Genomic DNA, 18,325 nt, shown 5'->3' on the forward strand with positions numbered 1-18,325 from the left:
TTCCTCTGGATCCTCAGACATCATCTGACCCAAACTCCACTGACTTAGACTGCCGCACCCTCTCCCTTCAAACTCCCCAGCCCAGTGAAATCAAAAGGGACAAAGCCAAACCGTTGAGGGATAGTAGACCCAAGGAAAGGGGGAAGCAAGGTCAGCAGATGCAGCTCAGCAGTAGAGAGTTTGCCCAGCGTGCGTTAGGTCCTGGGTTTGATCCCTAGCACTGCACGATGAGAAAAGTCAACCAAATCATTTTATACACAAGAACCTTTTTAGAAACAGCCAGAAATGTCAAGTGTTATAAACACCATGAATATTCAGTGAATATTGAAAGATCATGAAGATACAAGCCACAAACAAGATAGTCCCTTTTCCTCTTGTTGCCCTAATGGAGCCCAGAACCCACTGCGGACATCAAATAAATAGACTATTGTAATGCATATGCTTAAATGCTATGCTGTAGAAATTGCTAGAAATGGTGTCAGAGAAAAGGTTCCATCTACTAAAGATCAGAAGGTGTGGAGGGATTTGGGAGGAAGAGTAGGGGGTCATCCTGGTCCAGAGATCAGCACACTCACGACTCAGGTACACAAAGGACAGACATACTATCAAGGCACAGAATGTGGCCAAGGATGGAGGAGTGGAGGACACCGAGGCCAGAGGAAGAGGCTTGCTAAGTCACATCACCTAAAAGGCAACTGATTTTAAAGAAGAAGCAATGTGTTCAGATTTGCATCCAACGAAAGACAGAGGCCAGTAGGAGAGAATGTCCAGTTCCAGTTTGGAAACCTGGCAAATTACCTCCCAAAATGAGTTAAAATTTGGCTTTGACGTGGTAAGACTACAGTATTTTGATATAGAGTCCACCATTCTAGGCAGAGAGCAGACCAAAGACTGAGAGAGGCAGCCCTGGTTTGTATTCACTGGTTAGTTTAAGGTAAAACTAATAGCAAATGTAGCAGTCACACGTGTCTTTAAAGGAAAGACAAGTGTGAGCGCTTATGCTACAGGTGTCTGAAATCTGGGGTCACACCTGTTCCTTCCTCTTCCCTGTCTTTTATCTTTATAACCTGAAAGGCCTAGAAACAAGGGTGAAGAGGAGAGAACGTGCCATTTCAAACGGACTTCCTGGCAAGACTTTTATTATTCCCATGGACACTGCAAATTTGACTCGTTTGACAAGATGGAGTTTCCGGGTTTTCTGCTTCAATTGAAAGCCCCTGATTAAAAGCGAGACACACATCCTTGGGGGCCTGGCAGTGGGCTAGCCTGGCTCCCACTGAGCCGCTGTTGACTGGACAGGTGCAAAGGGTAGTGGTGAGATGAACGAGAAGGGAGCTGCACTTTCTGGGGTTGTTACAAAGCCTCCACACTTCTCTTTGTCTGGATGCCATCGAGGGTGCCTACGCTCCTTAGCATATCCAGGAAGAAGGAGTCTTTGATGCCCCTTTACATTAGCATAAGCTTTGTAGTCATTCAAGGCCTTGGCAAGGCCAGATGGGCACCTAAATAGAGGCGTCTTTTTCATAAAAGTTTGTTAGACTTACTCTCTACCATTCTCCCACCAGTGAAACACATACACACACACACACACACACACACACACACACACACACACACACAAGTGAGATGAGTAGCAGTTATTACACTGATCATCATTACTAACACGTACTATACACTTCCAGCGTGCCAGGCACCATGCTGAGGTTTTGCAGTACAAAAGGATTCATCCTTAAACAAGGAATATGAAAGAGATCCTAGAACTTCCTAAATGTTACATTGTTATGGCTAAGGAAACCAAAACAAGACAGATAGCACTGAAGCAAGAGAGGTTGGGCCATGAGGAAAAGTTTGTTTCATTTTACACAGAGGTGATTTCCATGATAGGTGTGAATTTACACTGGAGCCTGATTGCAGCATCCTCCATCAGTGCTGGAGTCCAGACTTCACTGGTCTGTAGTGTGACAAGTCTATGTTATAACTACAGGCAAGGTTCTTTGATCTTATTCGCTTGGAAACGTAGAGTATTAAGAAAGTTGGGCTTTCAGAGATGTATATGCTAAGGTTTTGAACAAATCAACTGATCTGTTGGAAAGAGAAAAAGTCAACTGCTTAAGATATATTAAGTAAATCTGGATTTGAAATACAGTGTGTGATTGGGAATAAAGGATTAATTGTCTCACACACACACACACACACACACACACACACACACAGGCACGCACCCACACACGCACACAAGCACTGTCATCTTACAAACAGTAGTAACACCTAATTACACATGAAAAATGCTTCTTGGAAAAGAGATTTCACAAAGTCCCATTCTTGGCTTAAAAATCAGAACTGTCAGTTTACACAAGTGTTTACAACAGGTTGCTCGCTCACAGCCACATGGGTTGGTGGAAGATCCCAGGCTCTTTCTTAAACAATTAGGGTTTGGGCAATGCCTCCTCAGAAAAAAAAAGAGTTTCACTGACCAGTTCTTCCCTTAATTTGTAAACCCAAGTTTAAAAGAAGAAACATAATCCATATGTTTCTGATTCATTTACTCTTAGCTCATTAAAATTATGGTTTTTTTTTTTTTTTTTTTTTTTTTTTTTTTTTGGTTTTTCGAGACAGGGTTTCTCTGTGTAGCTTTGCGCCTTTCCTGGAACTCGCTTTGGAGACCAGGCTGGCCTCGAACTCACAGAGATCCACCTGGCTCTGCCTCCCAAGTGCTGGGATTAAAGGCGTGCTCTATGAGTCTTTCAAGTTTGTTTTTTCTTAGAAACAAGAAATGGATTTGGCTTGTTGTTATTTTAAGGCTCTTTCCTGCCCCTTTTAGAGAACACACATCTCACTAGAACATTTCAGAGCTGGGCAGAAGCTGTGAGGAGTCTGAGTGGTGCAAACGCACGCTTGGCCCCAGCTAATGGCCTCATCTGTCTGTTACAGTTGTCCGTGTATTGACTTTCCTATAATTACAGTCCTCGGTCTCTACCTATGCCAATTATTCTTATCTTTAAAAATGGATATTGCTTTATAGTGTATACAGAATTACACTGAAGTCATTCCAGAAAGTTTCCAAAGCACACCAAGAAAGAGAAAAGGCAGGAATCCCTATCTCGAGCTGGTAGGAGGGGCATAGCTGGGCATCTTGTTCCCTGTATAACATACAGTCTTAACACATGCCAACCTCAGACAGGGTTATTCTGATGTCATGATAAACTAAGACCAAACAGGCCGCTTTGTAATTTTATCTGAAAACAAGCAAGGTCACTGTGTGATCCCCTCTCCAGCTATGGGGTAACAGCTACTTTCATCAGTCTAGGACAAGACTCCACTTTGCTAGGTCACCTGGCTCTCACAGCCATCCAGAGACAGCTGTGGCTCCTCATTGCTCCTTGCCTCTAAGTAATGGCAGTGGTGGGGGTGTTCCTGAAGGTCAGCCAAGGCGTTGGCCAAAATCAACAGATGTCCCTATTTCCTCTCTTACCACCCAAACTCACCTATAAAAGAATCTAAAGGTAGCTGATTCTGGAACATTCTCTTTTTCAAACAGGACACTGAGAAGGTCTTTGTACTGAGTGACATGAAGGACCCTGAGTTCCTAACTCTGGAATTGGCATCTGCTGTATTACTGTGTGGCTTTGGGCAAGTTCCTTAGCCTAATGCAACTTCCATGTCCTCTTTAACATGACAATAACCACGGTTACCTTCGAAGATTTGTTAAGCGCAGGTAGAAGGGAAGCATACATCCACTAAGTCTCTTGACATCTCTTCCGAGGAGAGGAGGCAGAACTGCCAGATCAAATCACTGAAAGCCCGGGTGTTCTCCATTTTATCTCAAAAACTATTTTCCAAAGTCTATGATGACAGAGTTACATATAGACGCCAACACTCATCAGACATGCTACAACATAAAACACGAAGTGCCACCCCCAAACCCACAGACATTTCATTATAATTGAAGTCTATTTACAAAGTGAAGGAGACGAGCATGCTCAGTAGACACAAAGCAGGTGCTGAAATCTGTGGAAGTGATTCCAATCAGAAGATCCATCTCTGAATTTTCACTACCCAATAAATCATAATCTGAAACCCACGGTGTGGAATAGTTCAGTTTGTTTGAGGCAAGTTCTCACTAGATAGCCCAGACTGGCTTCAAACTGTGACCTTCCTGCCTCTGCTTCCAGAGTACTGGGATTCCAGGCGCACACCACCATGACCAGACAAAATTGCTCTTGTATTTGTACCTTTTTGAAACATCATACAGACTTCTGTAAATGAAAAAGTGTTCACCCAATTCAATGTTTTCATTTGTATTTTCAAGGAGAAAATTTCCCCTCAGGACCAGATGAGCCGGCATCTGACAAGGCCGCCCCCGGACTACAAAGACCAAAGAAGAAATCCAGGCAGCCTGCAGCCAGCTGCACAGTATTCTGGTAAGAGTTCTCGAAACTGATGCAAACCGTAACTGTGTCAAAGAAAAACTATTGCGTTTCTACTGTTTCTCTCCCCATCTGGGTAATCCACCTTGCCAAACCTCACTAACTCCACACAAGTCAGGTCCAAATGACATCGAGAACCCCGGCTTACACCATGATCCCAGCACTCCTGAGGCAGGAGGACCACTGTGAGTGCCAGTCCAGCCTGAGCTGCATAGTAAATTCCAGGCTAGCCCAGATTATGGTGTGAGATTCTCTCTTTATCCCTCCACCCTCAAAAAGGCCACACTTAGTCCTGTGATGAGTTCTTGCTTGTCCACGCTCTCTGCTCACATGTTCACTACTCTCCATGCTCTGTGCTCACATGTTCACTACTCTCCATGCTCTGTGCTCACATGTTCACTACTCTCCATGCTCTGTGCTCACATGTTCACTACTCTCCATGCTCTGTGCTCACATGTTCACTACTCTCCATGCTCTGTGCTCACATGTTCACTACTCTCCATGCTCTGTGCTCACATGTTCACTATTTTCCCAATTACTTGTGAGAATTTAATAAAACCTGAAGATTTTCTAACTGCTGTCTTCACTCTCCCTCCTACTCCTCTTCTTCCTCCTCCTCCTCCTCCTCCTCCTCCTCCTCCTCCTCCTCCTCCTCGTGGTGACCTTAGCCCAGGCAGTATAAGGTTAAGTAGAAATAGCTCCTTTCAGAACATCACATGGAAACTTGCATAGAACCTCATCTTTCCTCTTTCCACCTCTGAGCCCATCTCCCCAAGTATTCTCCTTGAAAGACAAATCACCCTGTCAACAAAGAAAAATTAAAAGCAAATGATATTTCTGTTCTATTTAAGTCACAAAACAGAGCTTTTTACTCACTCTCTTTCTCATGAAACAGGGTGATAAAATTTCTTCTCCGAACCCTGAAGAACCTTCCTTAAATAGCCCACGCTGTTCCCGCTCCTTCCTTTGCAGCCACTATCCCAGACACCGCCGCCAATGACTCGGGTTTCTCTTGTTACATGAAGGCAGGGTCTTCAGTTTCTCCACTTTCTTTTCTTTACATGTCTACATCTGTCCAAGAAGTCATCAAGAATATTCTCTAAAAAGCGAGAGGCTGTGGACACTCCTATCTTCTGTCCTGTTACAAATACTTTAAATAGGTTGCTGTAATTCTTTCAAATGTCTGAAAGTGCAACTGGTTGTCTCTCTCCACTGAAATTAGAAATGGGAATATGTATTCCATCTCTTGAGATGATTTTGTTTAAATGCAAAGACTGAGTTCTTGGTTTGGTTGTCCTCAAAGACAGTGGAGATCGGATGTGGAGCATGGCCTCATGCCATGGGCAATCAACAGGCCTTAGGGAGCCTGGGAGCCTTTGGAAATAGTATACACATTTCCAGGTAGGAGTTAAAGGTTTCTTTTCCCATTCTTGTACAAGAATCCGGAGGATAGGAGTCCAGAACTGACCTCTCCACAGTTTCACCAGAGTCCAGGCTTCTTCCTGCTTCCTTAGCATGTGGCTCCCATCCTCAGGGTGGCCCTGTAGCCACCGCATCAGGAACTTCCATGTCCATTTTGCAGGCAGGGAGAGGAAAGCGGAAAAGGTAAGTAGCTTCCTGGAGGGGCCACGCCCCCTTATAAAGCAGACTTCTGGGACTCCTGCCCACTCATTTTTACTTCTAGCCAGAATGTGTTCCCATGGATTTTCCATCAGCAAGAAGACTCAGGATTTGTGCTTTGTCACGTGGACACATTGCTGTAAATATCGAGGCTCTGATTCAGAGCAAGACAGGGACAGGACAAGGGTACCCACCCAATGGCTCCTTCCAAATAAAATGTGCATTTCCTGAGAAAAGTCTGCCTACTGCTGCCAACCCCCAGTGGTAAGAGTCACTGCTCTGGGGTATTTTACTTCATATGCCCTCTGAGAATAAAACAAGTAACAACAAAACAAACTCTTTCATATTCCTTTAAATTTTAACATCGGTCCAGAAATAGTTCTTTTGGTGGGGAGAGAGATTGAGCCCAGGGTCTTGCTTGTGTTTGGCAAGCATTTTCCCATTGGGCTACATCTCCAACTTAAAACTTCTTATGTATGCTGTGGGAGCCCATTCTCGGGTTCCTTGTGGCTTTACCCAGCAGGTCCGAATAGAGGATGATTAGGACCACGGGCCTAAGTGCAGGTGTCTGAGATGGTCTGCACTTGGCTGTGCTGGGAGGAGGTCTTTTGCTCCACCCCTTGGTGTCTCTATAAAAACCCTGGGGCAGAGACAGTCGGGGCCCGTTGGAATAGGTTCCAGGCCCTCTCGAGGCTATCCTTTATTTTCTATCTGTTTATCTCCGCGATATTCTCCGCAATAAATCCTTCTATCTAATATTTCCTGCTGCTCGCACTCAAGAAAACTCTGGGGAACTGTGGGGGTGGTTGGGTAAACGCCCCACAGAATGGCGCCCGAACAGGGACTAAAGAAAAAAGAAAAAAGGGACTAAAGAAAAAAGGGGGGACTAAAAAAGAAGGGGGGAACTAAAGACAAATGAACAGGGACTAAAGACAAAGTAATAGGGACTAAAGATAAAGGAAAATAATAGTTTTATTACAGAGTTTTTGGCGAAAGTGCTGAGTTCAGCCCTGCCAGTGGATGAGGCATGCCGGTGTTATGGAAAATATATATTTTTTATATATGTATTTTTGAGAGGCAGGGGTTTTATCCTCGAGAGAAAAGGAAAGCGGACTGGAAGGATGTCCGATGCTGCAGCGAAATTCTCTTCTGTCAAAATTTTCTATCTTCTATCCCTTTCTCAATTTCTATCTGTGAAAAATAAGTATAAGGCATAGGGTAGTGAAATAGTGTAGGGAAAACTTAGAAGTGTAAGATTGTGTAGGAAAAAATAAGTAAGGCAACTAGACAGAAAAACTCGTCAATTTTCTAACTTGGGGGCTCTGAATGCAAACTGGGGGAAAAAATCTTTCTTTGGGCTATTTGGATAGTAAAAAAGCTCTTCTTCGAGCTTATGGGGAAGAATAAGTTTCCTATGGAAGCTTTTGACCTGGGGCAGCTGAAATGCTAAGTCCAAGCGGCAGGAGAAAGTGATTTCTCCCTGAGGCAAAAATGGGGATGTAAAAAGCCAAAAAGTTTAAAGTTGGGAAGTTTTGGGAAAAGTTGCTCTTTCTCTTGGGGGGAAAAAAACCTTTCTCTTAAAGCTTTTCTTGGAAAATTTGGGGGAAAAACTCTAAAAAGCCTTCATCTTTCTCAAAAGCTCTCAAACTTAAAAACTAAAGCCTTTAACTTTCTCTCAAGGGCAAAAATTAGAATCACCTGAAGATATTAGTATGGGGACCACCTGTGATTAGCTCTAAGGGAAAAACAACAAACCTCTTAAGACAGCAAAACCTCTAAGTTCTGTTTTTCAAGCCTTAAAAATTGTCCCTGCAATGCAGGAGGCAGGGACAAGTTCCTAAAAACCTCTTGTAAGCTGTGTCTCTTCAAGCTAGTAAAAGACAGTGGGTCAGAGTACCCTGAGGGAAACGCTTGGGAGAGTGTGGGTAAAGAGCTACAGAGAGCCCAAAAGGGCCAGAAACTTTACCTGAGAAAAGCAAAAAAGCCAAGCTTTTCAGTTACAGTGGAGCTGAGGCATCAAGGGTTTTGTTTAAAAGCAAAAAAAGCCAAGCTTTTCAGTTACAGCCGAGCTGAGGCATCAAGGGTTTTGTTTCTGAGTGAGCATTTCAGAATGAAAAGGTGCTCCTAATCGTCCTAATGCAAAGATCCCCTGAAGCATGCAAACTGTTAGCATTGTATCCTCGCTTCTGACCAAAAACCCAGAGGTGACTGGCCAGCATCTCTGAGTTGGGGTGCATTTCGGGGATACTAGGGTTCCTGCAGTTGTAAACTTCCTGGAGCATAGAGCTGAGGCAGGAAGGTGCAGGACCCAGGGGAAGATTGCTAATGAACAAACAAAACTAAAGCCAGTGGGAACAGCACAGTTGCCTGCTCTCCTACAAATTCCGAGTTGGTAGGTCCACAGCTGCAAAAAGAAATCTGAGAAAAAAGCTTTTTTATCAGTAAGGACCTTTCTGGGAAAACAGTAAAGCTGAACTGTGTCTGAAGCAGTTGTGCTGCTGAGTCAGAACGCTGTCTGGGGAAAGAGCCCAGCCAGGGCAGAACAGCACTATCCAGGAGTAAAGCTTTCTTTTCTGTCAGAGAAAGCACCTCTTTGAGAAAAGCTTTGTTTCAACTGACTCCCCTGAGATGAGGGAGTGTAGCCCTGAGGGGTGATTGCCTCTGGCATAAGCTCTGTCCTTGAGCACCCAGACAAGCAAACGCAACCCACTGGGGGACTGGGTCAGGTGAAGGCCTGATGAAGTAAAACACCTGTCCTAGTGGGAGTTTAGAGATGGCAAAAACCTCCCTTGTTAGACTTTCAATCTGTACGCTAACCACACAGACCCTGAAAACAGACAAAAAACCCCTACCTTCAGTAGCAGGGAAAGCCGCCACTGTAGTGTCGGAAACTGTTTCTGGGGTAGAGGGGATAAACTGAGACCAAACTGGGAACTGTCTGGGAAAAAGACTCCGAAGAAACAGAAGGGACATATTCCTCCCCAGAAAATACATGACCTGTGAAAAGCTGCTAGAATTTGAGGCAGATTCCGGGGGAGAAAAAAGGCCCCTACCTCCAAAAGCAGCTAGGAGGGGAACAGAGCCGCAGACAGATACCTGAAGCTCTGCATCTGGGGAAGGGAGGAACAAGCAAAATGAGATAGATCAGTGGGAGAAAATCTCTCTGAAAGAGCTATGGAAAAGCTGTTGTACATGATCTTGTTTTTCACTGACTGGCTAAAACACAAGCCCCTAGGAAAGTTGCTATCAGAAATGCCAGCCTCAATGCCGGCTAACGAGGCAGGTGTGGTTCTGATTTGGGGCCAGTGTTGGATGAAGGAGAAACACCTGTTAAAGCCAGTTGAGGCGAGAATAGAAATCTCCCAACGTGCCATAACTGAAAATGTAAAATGCTTGTTCAAATCTCCCGTTGCAAAAGCAAAAAACTTTGTTCAAACCTCCCAGGCAAGAATTTGTAAGCAAGTCTGGTAAAAAAGAACGTAGAAGTTGACTCTCAGACCCGAAAAGAACTATGGGAAATGACTGATGGACAAATGATATAAAGGACTGATATTATTATGGACTGATATAAGGGAAATGCATTCTGGGAAAGGTAGTTTTTTCCGCTAAAGATGGTGACATTGCCCTGAAACACGTTTGTCAGCTCGAAAATATGTTCATGGTAAATTTAAAATTCAGCTTTTAAAAGAATAAGGAGGAAAATCATCTAAGAGTTTTAAGTGTCAGTTCCAATGAAATATTGAAAGGATATGGAACTAGGCACTTCGTGGTTTGGGGGTTGGTAAAATGCCTTATTTACCCTAATAGCTGTGCAAAGTTTTTACGGTAGTTGGATGGCAAAAGGCTACCTTTAAGAGCAAACAAGCCACTTTAAAATCCTTAAGACAGCAAGAGAGAGCAGTTTATACACTGAACGTTGTCTTAGATATGAAAAAACTTATGTGAAATTAAAAGTTATTTACCTCTTGAACAAAGAACCTGCAATGAGTGATTCCTTTGCAAATCTAATTAAGGGGATAAGAAACAGGCATTCAAAAAAATGACTGCTTTATAGATGGGAAACAAACTTCAGAAAAGCTGTCTTACAAGAGTTGCTTCACCTGAAAGTTCCTTATAAGAAATCAATGCTAAATCACAGCTGCTAATAACATCAGTAGTTAAAGCTAATAAAATGAAAATGCTAAATCCTGAAAATGCTTTTTCTCAAAGTAAGCTAATGAAGGATATGTTTCATGAAAGAACATCTATGTTCTTGACTCCTTTGAATAGTAACAGTTTTGGTGAAAATATTGGAACTAACAACAATCCAGTCAAAATGTTTCAATAAATTCAAGATGCTATTCCACAAAAGAAAGCTGCCATGCTTTGTGGGCCATATTAGAGTTCACTCCAGTCTTCCTGGTCCTTTAGCTGAGGGTAATGAGAAATAGAAAGAACCCTGCTTGGGATTATGGAAGGGTACTAATCCTGTGTTAATATGGGGTCTAGGACATGTTTGTGTTTTTTCACAAGAGGAGAATGAAGCTCGGTGTTTACCGGAGCATCTGGTAAGGAGCGTGGAACTAAGAAAGGTCAGCTCCAATGACGTTCCTACAAAGGAACCAGAATGAAAGTGGCTCGATCAGTGTTTCTGAGGTTTTGTCACTGGTTGATGCAAACAGTGAGGAAATAGAGTTCGGAGCTGTGCCACTTTTGGCTTTACTAGCTCCTTTGGAAAAATACGTTATATCGCCTAATAGCTGTGCGGTATTTGGCAAAGACCTTACAGCAGCTAAATATGGTAATTTCACCCTCAGTATGAAATGAAGTTTTTTCGGTAGAGCAAACCAAGAGTACTGCTATAATAGAAACATTTGTCTGAATTGAAGCACTTAGGGGAACTATTATGAATTTGGGTGAAGGGACAGCCTCTAGTTAAACACCGTCTACCACTGACAGTGCATCTCTGCTGGGTCCGGAACGGCTGAGAGAACTGGCAACTTTGCAGTGTGGCGTCATCCTGGGAAGGTTACAGTCCCCTAGCAACAACTATCACAATTCTATAACAACAACACTCACTAAATCCCAGTGCTTTATAACAAAGCTGACTATAAACTCTAAACTTTAGAAATGATGTACGTACTTCCTGTCTAGTTAAGAGAATCTGTCTAATAGAGATAGTACTAATAATTAAGAGTAAGAAATAGAAAAAGAAGAAAATAAGATATGTGAGTTTGTAAAAATTATCTTGTTAGATCTGTGTTAAGAAATCTTTAGGTGTTTGCTAAGTTAAATATATGCTAATGGTAGCCCTGTATAAGTTTGTAAAATAGATCTATAGAGTTCCTTTAAGAAAATAAGCTTGCAAGAAATATCTAAGGTAGTCTAAGACGTGTAGTAATAAGCTTGTAAGAAGTAAAGATACTAATTGTAAATGTAAGTTTAAATAAGAAATATGATAAGTATATAAGAAATATATTTGCTAAAGTAGTTCTGTAGTTTCCTTAAGGAGTATAAATAAGTAGATGTTAATGTGTTATATGTGAGTTTGTAAAAACATGTAAATGTTGAATGTGAATCTAAATGCAAAAAATGTTATATGTGAGTTTGTAAAGTGTAAATGTTAAGTGTGAGTCTATTTTTAATGTATATGGTGAAAGAACCTGAGACACAGAAGGTAGTGTCCTACTAGACTGCAAAGCAGGCAGTCTGAGCGGTTTTTCAAAAGCTCCAAAAGCCGCTAAGAAGCTAAGAATGGCGGACGCCAGAACCAGCACAAGGCATCCGCAGCTGAGATCCGTGGAAAATCGACGCAACACAGAAAAACCTGAGCTAACATCAAAAAATGGTGCAGTTTAGACTACTACTGTCTAAAAAGGTCGGTCTGTGAGAACAAAAGTTGCAGAGACGCTTGTTTGAACTAAAATTGTTAACTGCAAAAAGTTTTGGTTGTAAAAAGTCTCTTCATATTTGGAAGTGAAAGCCTGATACCAGAATTTATTTCTTGTTTGAACTTTTTGAACTTAAAATGAGATAAAATTACAAAAAGACTTTGGTTATGGATTTCTTCATATTTGGAAGGCTCATACCAGAATTTATCATTTGAATTTTGGGACTTAAGAAATGAAATGAACAATAGAGATTTCATTGCAATGGGACAATTTTGAGTTTATTCATAAAAAAATGGAACTGTTTAAATGAAGAAATTTATTATTTCTACCTAGAGTCAAGATGCAGTTTTGTGTATGCATATATGCTTTATTAATTGGTGATTCATGAATTGTTTTGTGGAACTGTTTATGTAAAAATGAAATTACTTACAGAACTGGTTTTGTGTTACAAATGGAACTGTTTAAATTGAAACGTTTGGGTTTTCTAACTAGGCTTGAGATTTTGCTTAAATTATAAAGAAAGGGGGAAGAGTTAATATTCCTTAGTCTAATTTCAAAAGTTGTTTGAGGGATTAATGTCATGTTTTTGTTAGTAAGAAATGCAAATGGGGTATATTAAGAGACTACTTTTAAAGTGTAAAGAGTTTTATTAAGAAACTGCTTTTGGATGTTTTGCTAAGTTTTCAAAGTGTTAATGGTTAGATTGAGAAGATTGCTTTTCAATATGGGTTTGTAGGAATTGTATGAGTTTGGGTTCTTCTAACTAGGTTTGAGGTTTTCTTTAAAAAATTATAAAGAAAAGGAGGAGCTATGAGATTGAATTATGTTTGCAGAACCCTATTGATATTAATGCACCCTGGTTTTGTGGAGTTAAGGAAATATTTAAGTTTGATGTGAATACATCGAAGTTTTTCCTATGTTCTGTTAACAAGAAAATTCAAATGATTGAGTTAAAGTTGTAAGACGGAGAAAATTGTTAACTATATATAGCACCATATATGCTAATTCAAATGGTTCTGTTAAGAGTTTGCTTTGAATTGTAAGATTGAGAGAATTGTGACTATGTATAGCAATATTTATGTTAACCTGTTAATGGTAATGATGAAGCTAAGGGATTCTTTAAGTTTGTAGCCGCCTTAAGAGTTTTGGCTTAGAAAGGGCTTGAGGCAGCTAAGACTGCTGTAGTCACCTTGGACCTAATTCAAAAGAGAAATGCCATCTATATCATCCTCTACTCCCATACTGGGAGGTGTAACAGCTATGGAGATTGCTGTAAGCCATTAATAGTTTTTTTTATATATTAAGAAAGGGGGACCTGTGGGAGCCCATTCTCGGGTTCCTTGTGGCTTTACCCAGCAGGTCCGAATAGAGGATGATTAGGACCACGGGCCTAAGTGCAGGTGTCTGAGATGGTCTGCACTTGGCTGTGCTGGGAGGAGGTCTTTTGCTCCACCCCTTGGTGTCTCTATAAAAACCCTGGGGCAGAGACAGTCGGGGCCCGTTGGAATAGGTTCCAGGCCCTCTCGAGGCTATCCTTTATTTTCTATCTGTTTATCTCCGCGATATTCTCCGCAATAAATCCTTCTATCTAATATTTCCTGCTGCTCGCACTCAAGAAAACTCTGGGGAACTGTGGGGGTGGTTGGGTAAACGCCCCACAGTATGCTAGACAGTAGAGGATCCTGTGAAAGGAGGAACAAGAAACTCTCCTGCCTTGGAGGAGCATGTGGTCTAGATGAGGATGTTTCTTGCAGTAAAGAGAAAAACTACAGTGTTAGCTTGGCCCTTGACTTTTGGGTGATGCATCGTAGCAACAGGGGATATCCTAAGTGGTCACTTGTGGGCACACTCTTCACATAACTCTTATTTCATACATGTGTTTCATACTCTGTTTCAATATCTTCATGAGAGTTATCTTTCTCTGGGTTTTGTCCTTCCTTCAATCTCCTTCATTAAATCATTCAATATTGAGTTGAACACCAACTCTGTCAGCCACTAGACCTGGAATACAACTGTAAACAAAAACCAGAGGAAATGCCTACCCTTGTGGAGTTTGTTGTCTCAGGCACCTTCTCCCTCCATTTTTGCCTCTCAAGCTGATTTCTCAGGTGACTTCTACCTTACTGAGCCAGGGATATTTCAGTGCATCTATTAGTCACTGTCTGTTGTATGGAGCCATCTTGTTCAGCAGCCTGGGATCCAGTTATTGCCCCATATTCGATCAATTGTTGACAGGCGTCAGTTTAACGGGCAGCCCTCTTGAGGCTTGGTGGATTGTGTCAGTGGTCAATGGAAGAATCAAGCAGAAAATGGCCTGCAAAGAAATGAGACTAGGATATTAGGAAAACCTTCAAATGAGAGCTTCAGGCTTGGCCTGAAGAAAATATAGGGTCGGGGCAGGGGTTGGGGGGGAGGGGGCTAAGGGGCATCATGGGAGCTGGAGACAGATGAACAAAGGTGGCTGGTGGGGTATTCAACAGCAGTACAGTAGTAAGTGCACACCTTCTAGCAGGCTTCCCATGCGGAAACCATCACCAGAGCACAGATTACATCCAACTCGGGATTCTTAAAGAGATGAGACTTTGCCCTTCGGATGCAGGGAGGCCACTCAGCATCTTCCTGAATGAGAATGGTGCAGACAAAGAAGGAGACATGGTTTTCCAGGCTGAGAGTTAGGAATATTAGTGTAGTAGTCATGAATAGGATTTATCCCCCACTTTCTCATTTGGACCCTGGGGTGAAGAGTAACCTGGATTTCATGACAGCTAGCTAATCAAAGTTGTAGTCTTCGAACTTGGAACATAATAAAAGTAATTCAAAATGAAAGATTGACACCTCAGTGACTTCAGAAGACAAAATAGAAACTATAAGATAGAACCACTCTATTTCAGTCTTCTTTCTGTGATGTGAAAAACTCTTAACCTAGGAGTGGCCTAGGGAAATGTTTTATCCCAAATCTCTTATGTTCTTTTTACACAGTATGTTTCATATGTTATTTGCCTAACAATAAGTTCTTGCAAGCTGCGCCAGGAGATGCCATACTGTCATGAATGAATGTATTCTCTTCTCTGCCTTAGGTGGCTCCTCCACAGTGAATTTAAACTCTAACCAGGCTTTGACAAACCCAGCTTCAACACACACCATCTTAACTCCAAACTCCAGCCTCATGTCTACATCTCACGGGATGAGAATGCCACTGTTATCCACAGCAGTTCAGAACATGGGGATGTATGGAAACCTGCCTTGTAACCAGCCTGGCACCTACAATGTCACTTCAGCAATGAATCAGCTGACCCAACAGAGAAACACAGCCCAGCTGATGACAAGTCAGAACAACCCTCTGATGCCACGGCCATCTCCCTTAGGGGCAACTAACGGCAACAGCGTGGCCACCTTTGGAGCTGCATCTGTTGGCAGTTCACAACAACTAAGGCCAAATTTGGCCCACAGTTTGGCAGGCATGCCATCCCAGAGATCATCAACTGTCATGATCACATCCAACACGACAGCAACAAACTGGGCTTCCCAAGATGTAACAGCCAAACAACAGGAAGCCCTCAAATCCACAGGTGCCCGCTTCCCAACAGGGACACCTGCAGCAGCTTATACCCCAAACCAGTCACTGCAACCAGGAGTGGGGAGCCAGCCATTTTCCCAGAGGGCCGTGGCACCCCCTAGCCAATTAACGCCAGCAGTGCAAATGAGACCTATGAACCAAATGAATCAGACATTGAATGGGCAAACGCTTGGTCCACTCAGGGGTTTGAACCTCAGACCTAACCAGCTGGGCTCACAGAGTCTATCTAATATGAGTCCACCAGGAACAGGACTGAATCAGCCGCGGACAGGCACCAACCAGCCACCATCCCTGACGCCCAACACTTTTCCTTCATCCAACCAAAGTTCCAGGGCTTTTCAAGGAACTGACCACAGCAGCGATTTAGCTTTTGACTTCCTCAGCCAACAGACTGACAGCATGGGCCCTGCACTTAACAGTGATGCTGATTTCATCGATTCTTTGCTGAAGACAGAGCCTGGCAATGACGACTGGATGAAAGACATCAACCTTGATGAAATCCTGGGAAGCAATTCCTAAGGAGAAAAGCGGGGTGGTTTGCAGGCTTTAAGCAGTGCTTTCCAAGGACGCTGTAATGCCAAACTGTTGGCATCCGGGTGCTCTACAGGCATCAGAACGGAAAGCCCGCAGTAACCACAATGATAAACATTCTGGTTCGTGTGCTTGTTTAAAAAAATCTCGAGCCTGATATTAAAACATTGGGATCCTTTTTCCCTGCCTGAACATCAGGACGTGTTATCTAGTTTATCCAAACACAACTGTGATGTTGATGTGTAATTAACTATGTAAAATGGTCTTCCCAAGTTCCTTTTCCCGGTGAAGGAAATATAATGGAACTTGAGACTTGTTTCAATCCCATATCATAGACAGGTGTTTGTTCTGAGCAACAGGCAGCAGACTGTCATCTGCTCTAGTAGATAAATATGCTTTGATTTCTCCACTATCTTTCCATTTGCTTTTCCTAAAACTTGCAGGAAAGATTGAAACGTTATATGGTTGTTTGGAGTAAGAGAGAACCAGAGAACCTAGAAGCCATCCAGCAGATTCTATGACTTCTTCCCTAGATGCACTCCTCATTTTTGTAATTTTCCCACATTTTATAGTTTGGTGGGATGCTGTGTCTTGAGATAAAAGAAGAATGCAGGGCTTACAACTTGGATGGGGCTTCCCTACCGATTTCTTCAGATAACCAGGACTTGTTCTGACCACACTGAAATATCAGGGCACAGTTGCCTACATCAAATTTCACTCCAAAAAATCGAACCTTGCCATGTAGGAGACAAGCATGGGCAGAAATACCCAGAGGTGTTTCTAGCTGTGACTGAGGCCCACTGTCCTGTTCCCAAGCAGAATGAAATTGAGCCTTATCCTCCTATTTTTTGGTAGCCTGAGACTTGTTTGTAAAAAATGAAAGTTTGGATCAGAGTGAGAAGATTAGAGTGTCCTGTTTTGACTGGAGATAAGAAACAGGAGAAGGGTATGAGAGTTGGCACAGAGCTATTTCACAGAGTTTAGAGGAAAACATAACTGAGAGACAACAGAGCCTTACTTGGACATAGTGCTTGTACGTGGGTCAACAGCTGAGCCCAGTGTGGTCTGTATGTAGCCATCCACTCACTCCATTCATGATACGGTGAGTCTTTGCCGTACGGTGCCTGGGCCCTTCTTACCCAGGTTTCCTCCCTCAGGGCTGAGTGCTATAGCACCGCATGGGTTTTTGTTGGGTCACTGAACCTCAGTGCCCACATCTATGTCCACTGCAAAGCAGAGGAAATGTACAGATTTGAGATGGCTCTAAGATACCACCACCACTTTCCTAAATCCAGAGGATCAAAGGCTACTCTCGACCTTTGAGTTATATACATTCACACACTTAAATATCAAGTGTGATTTAACTCAAGTCATTTGAAGCACCAAATCTTCACAAATCTGGTCAGAAAAGGAACACGTTTTTAAAGCTCCATAAAGCCCTCTTCTAGTCTCTCTCCTTCTTTTCCGCTGCACCAATATCGCTGGCCCAGAATCTTTCCTGTGCTGATTTGTAAATATTAATAAATTACTTGTTTTTGTAAACTTTTGTAAAGAATATTTTGGTAGAAATACTTAAAACATATTCTTTGGATTATATTTATACATATGTGAAATAAATATACTATCGAAAGGTTATATTTTATACAAAAAGTAAATTGTTACCTTTTGTATGCTAATATACAAAGTTTTGTATAATATGATGGTTTATTTTTAGCTCTACACTTAAACCATAGGTGATGGAGTGGAAACTTTAAGAACTACCAAGAGGCTTGTAAGATGAATTTATGTTCTGAAACCTCAACATGAAAGCATTCCAGGTTTCCATGCCTCCCTGCTGGTGTGTTTTCCAGCTCTAAATTCTTTATTATGCCCATAGTTCTCTTGTCTTATTTGATTATTCTGCTGTACACATTGTATCAGTCCCCGTAGCACGGTGTTCTTCTGGTGTTTGCCCATTATACAAAACAATGTTTCTCCATGCAGAAAGAGAGGGAAAACAGTGTGTATATAAACAGGTTATTTTGTAGCTCCTCCAGATTACTGTACATATCTGCAGGATTTCTCAGTTGCAGCCCCCATAATTCAGCTTGTTTTCACCCTAACACGAATAGTACATTTTGTAACAGCTGTCCAGTTGTTCAAAGAGGCAAAGCAAACAGAATGGTTGGTTTTTCTTCTATCTTAATGTGAATTTCATAATTAATGTCTATTTATTCAGCTATTCATTAAAATACAGGATTCTTTGGGGGGATGGTGTAATCTATAGTTTCTGTTTGTTGGCAGCCTATTACCAAAGATGA

General features: G+C 42.2%; 1 protein-coding gene across 1 annotated transcript in view; it reads left to right on the forward strand.

The window, feature by feature from the left end:
• The window catches only part of Maml2 (mastermind like transcriptional coactivator 2), a 336,705-nt gene extending 318,753 nt beyond the window's left edge, over positions 1 to 17,952 (forward strand). The window contains exons 4-5 of the mRNA XM_059267306.1: positions 4,310 to 4,421; positions 14,995 to 17,952. Coding sequence (XP_059123289.1) covers positions 4,310 to 4,421; positions 14,995 to 16,013 — 1,131 coding nt within the window. The 3' untranslated portion in view covers positions 16,014 to 17,952. The remainder of the gene's footprint in view (positions 1 to 4,309; positions 4,422 to 14,994) is intronic.
• Positions 17,953 to 18,325: the final 373 nt, after the last annotated feature.

The sequence above is a fragment of the Peromyscus eremicus genome, chromosome 7 (assembly GCF_949786415.1).
Source record: "Peromyscus eremicus chromosome 7, PerEre_H2_v1, whole genome shotgun sequence".
Lineage (NCBI taxonomy): Eukaryota > Metazoa > Chordata > Mammalia > Rodentia > Cricetidae > Peromyscus > Peromyscus eremicus.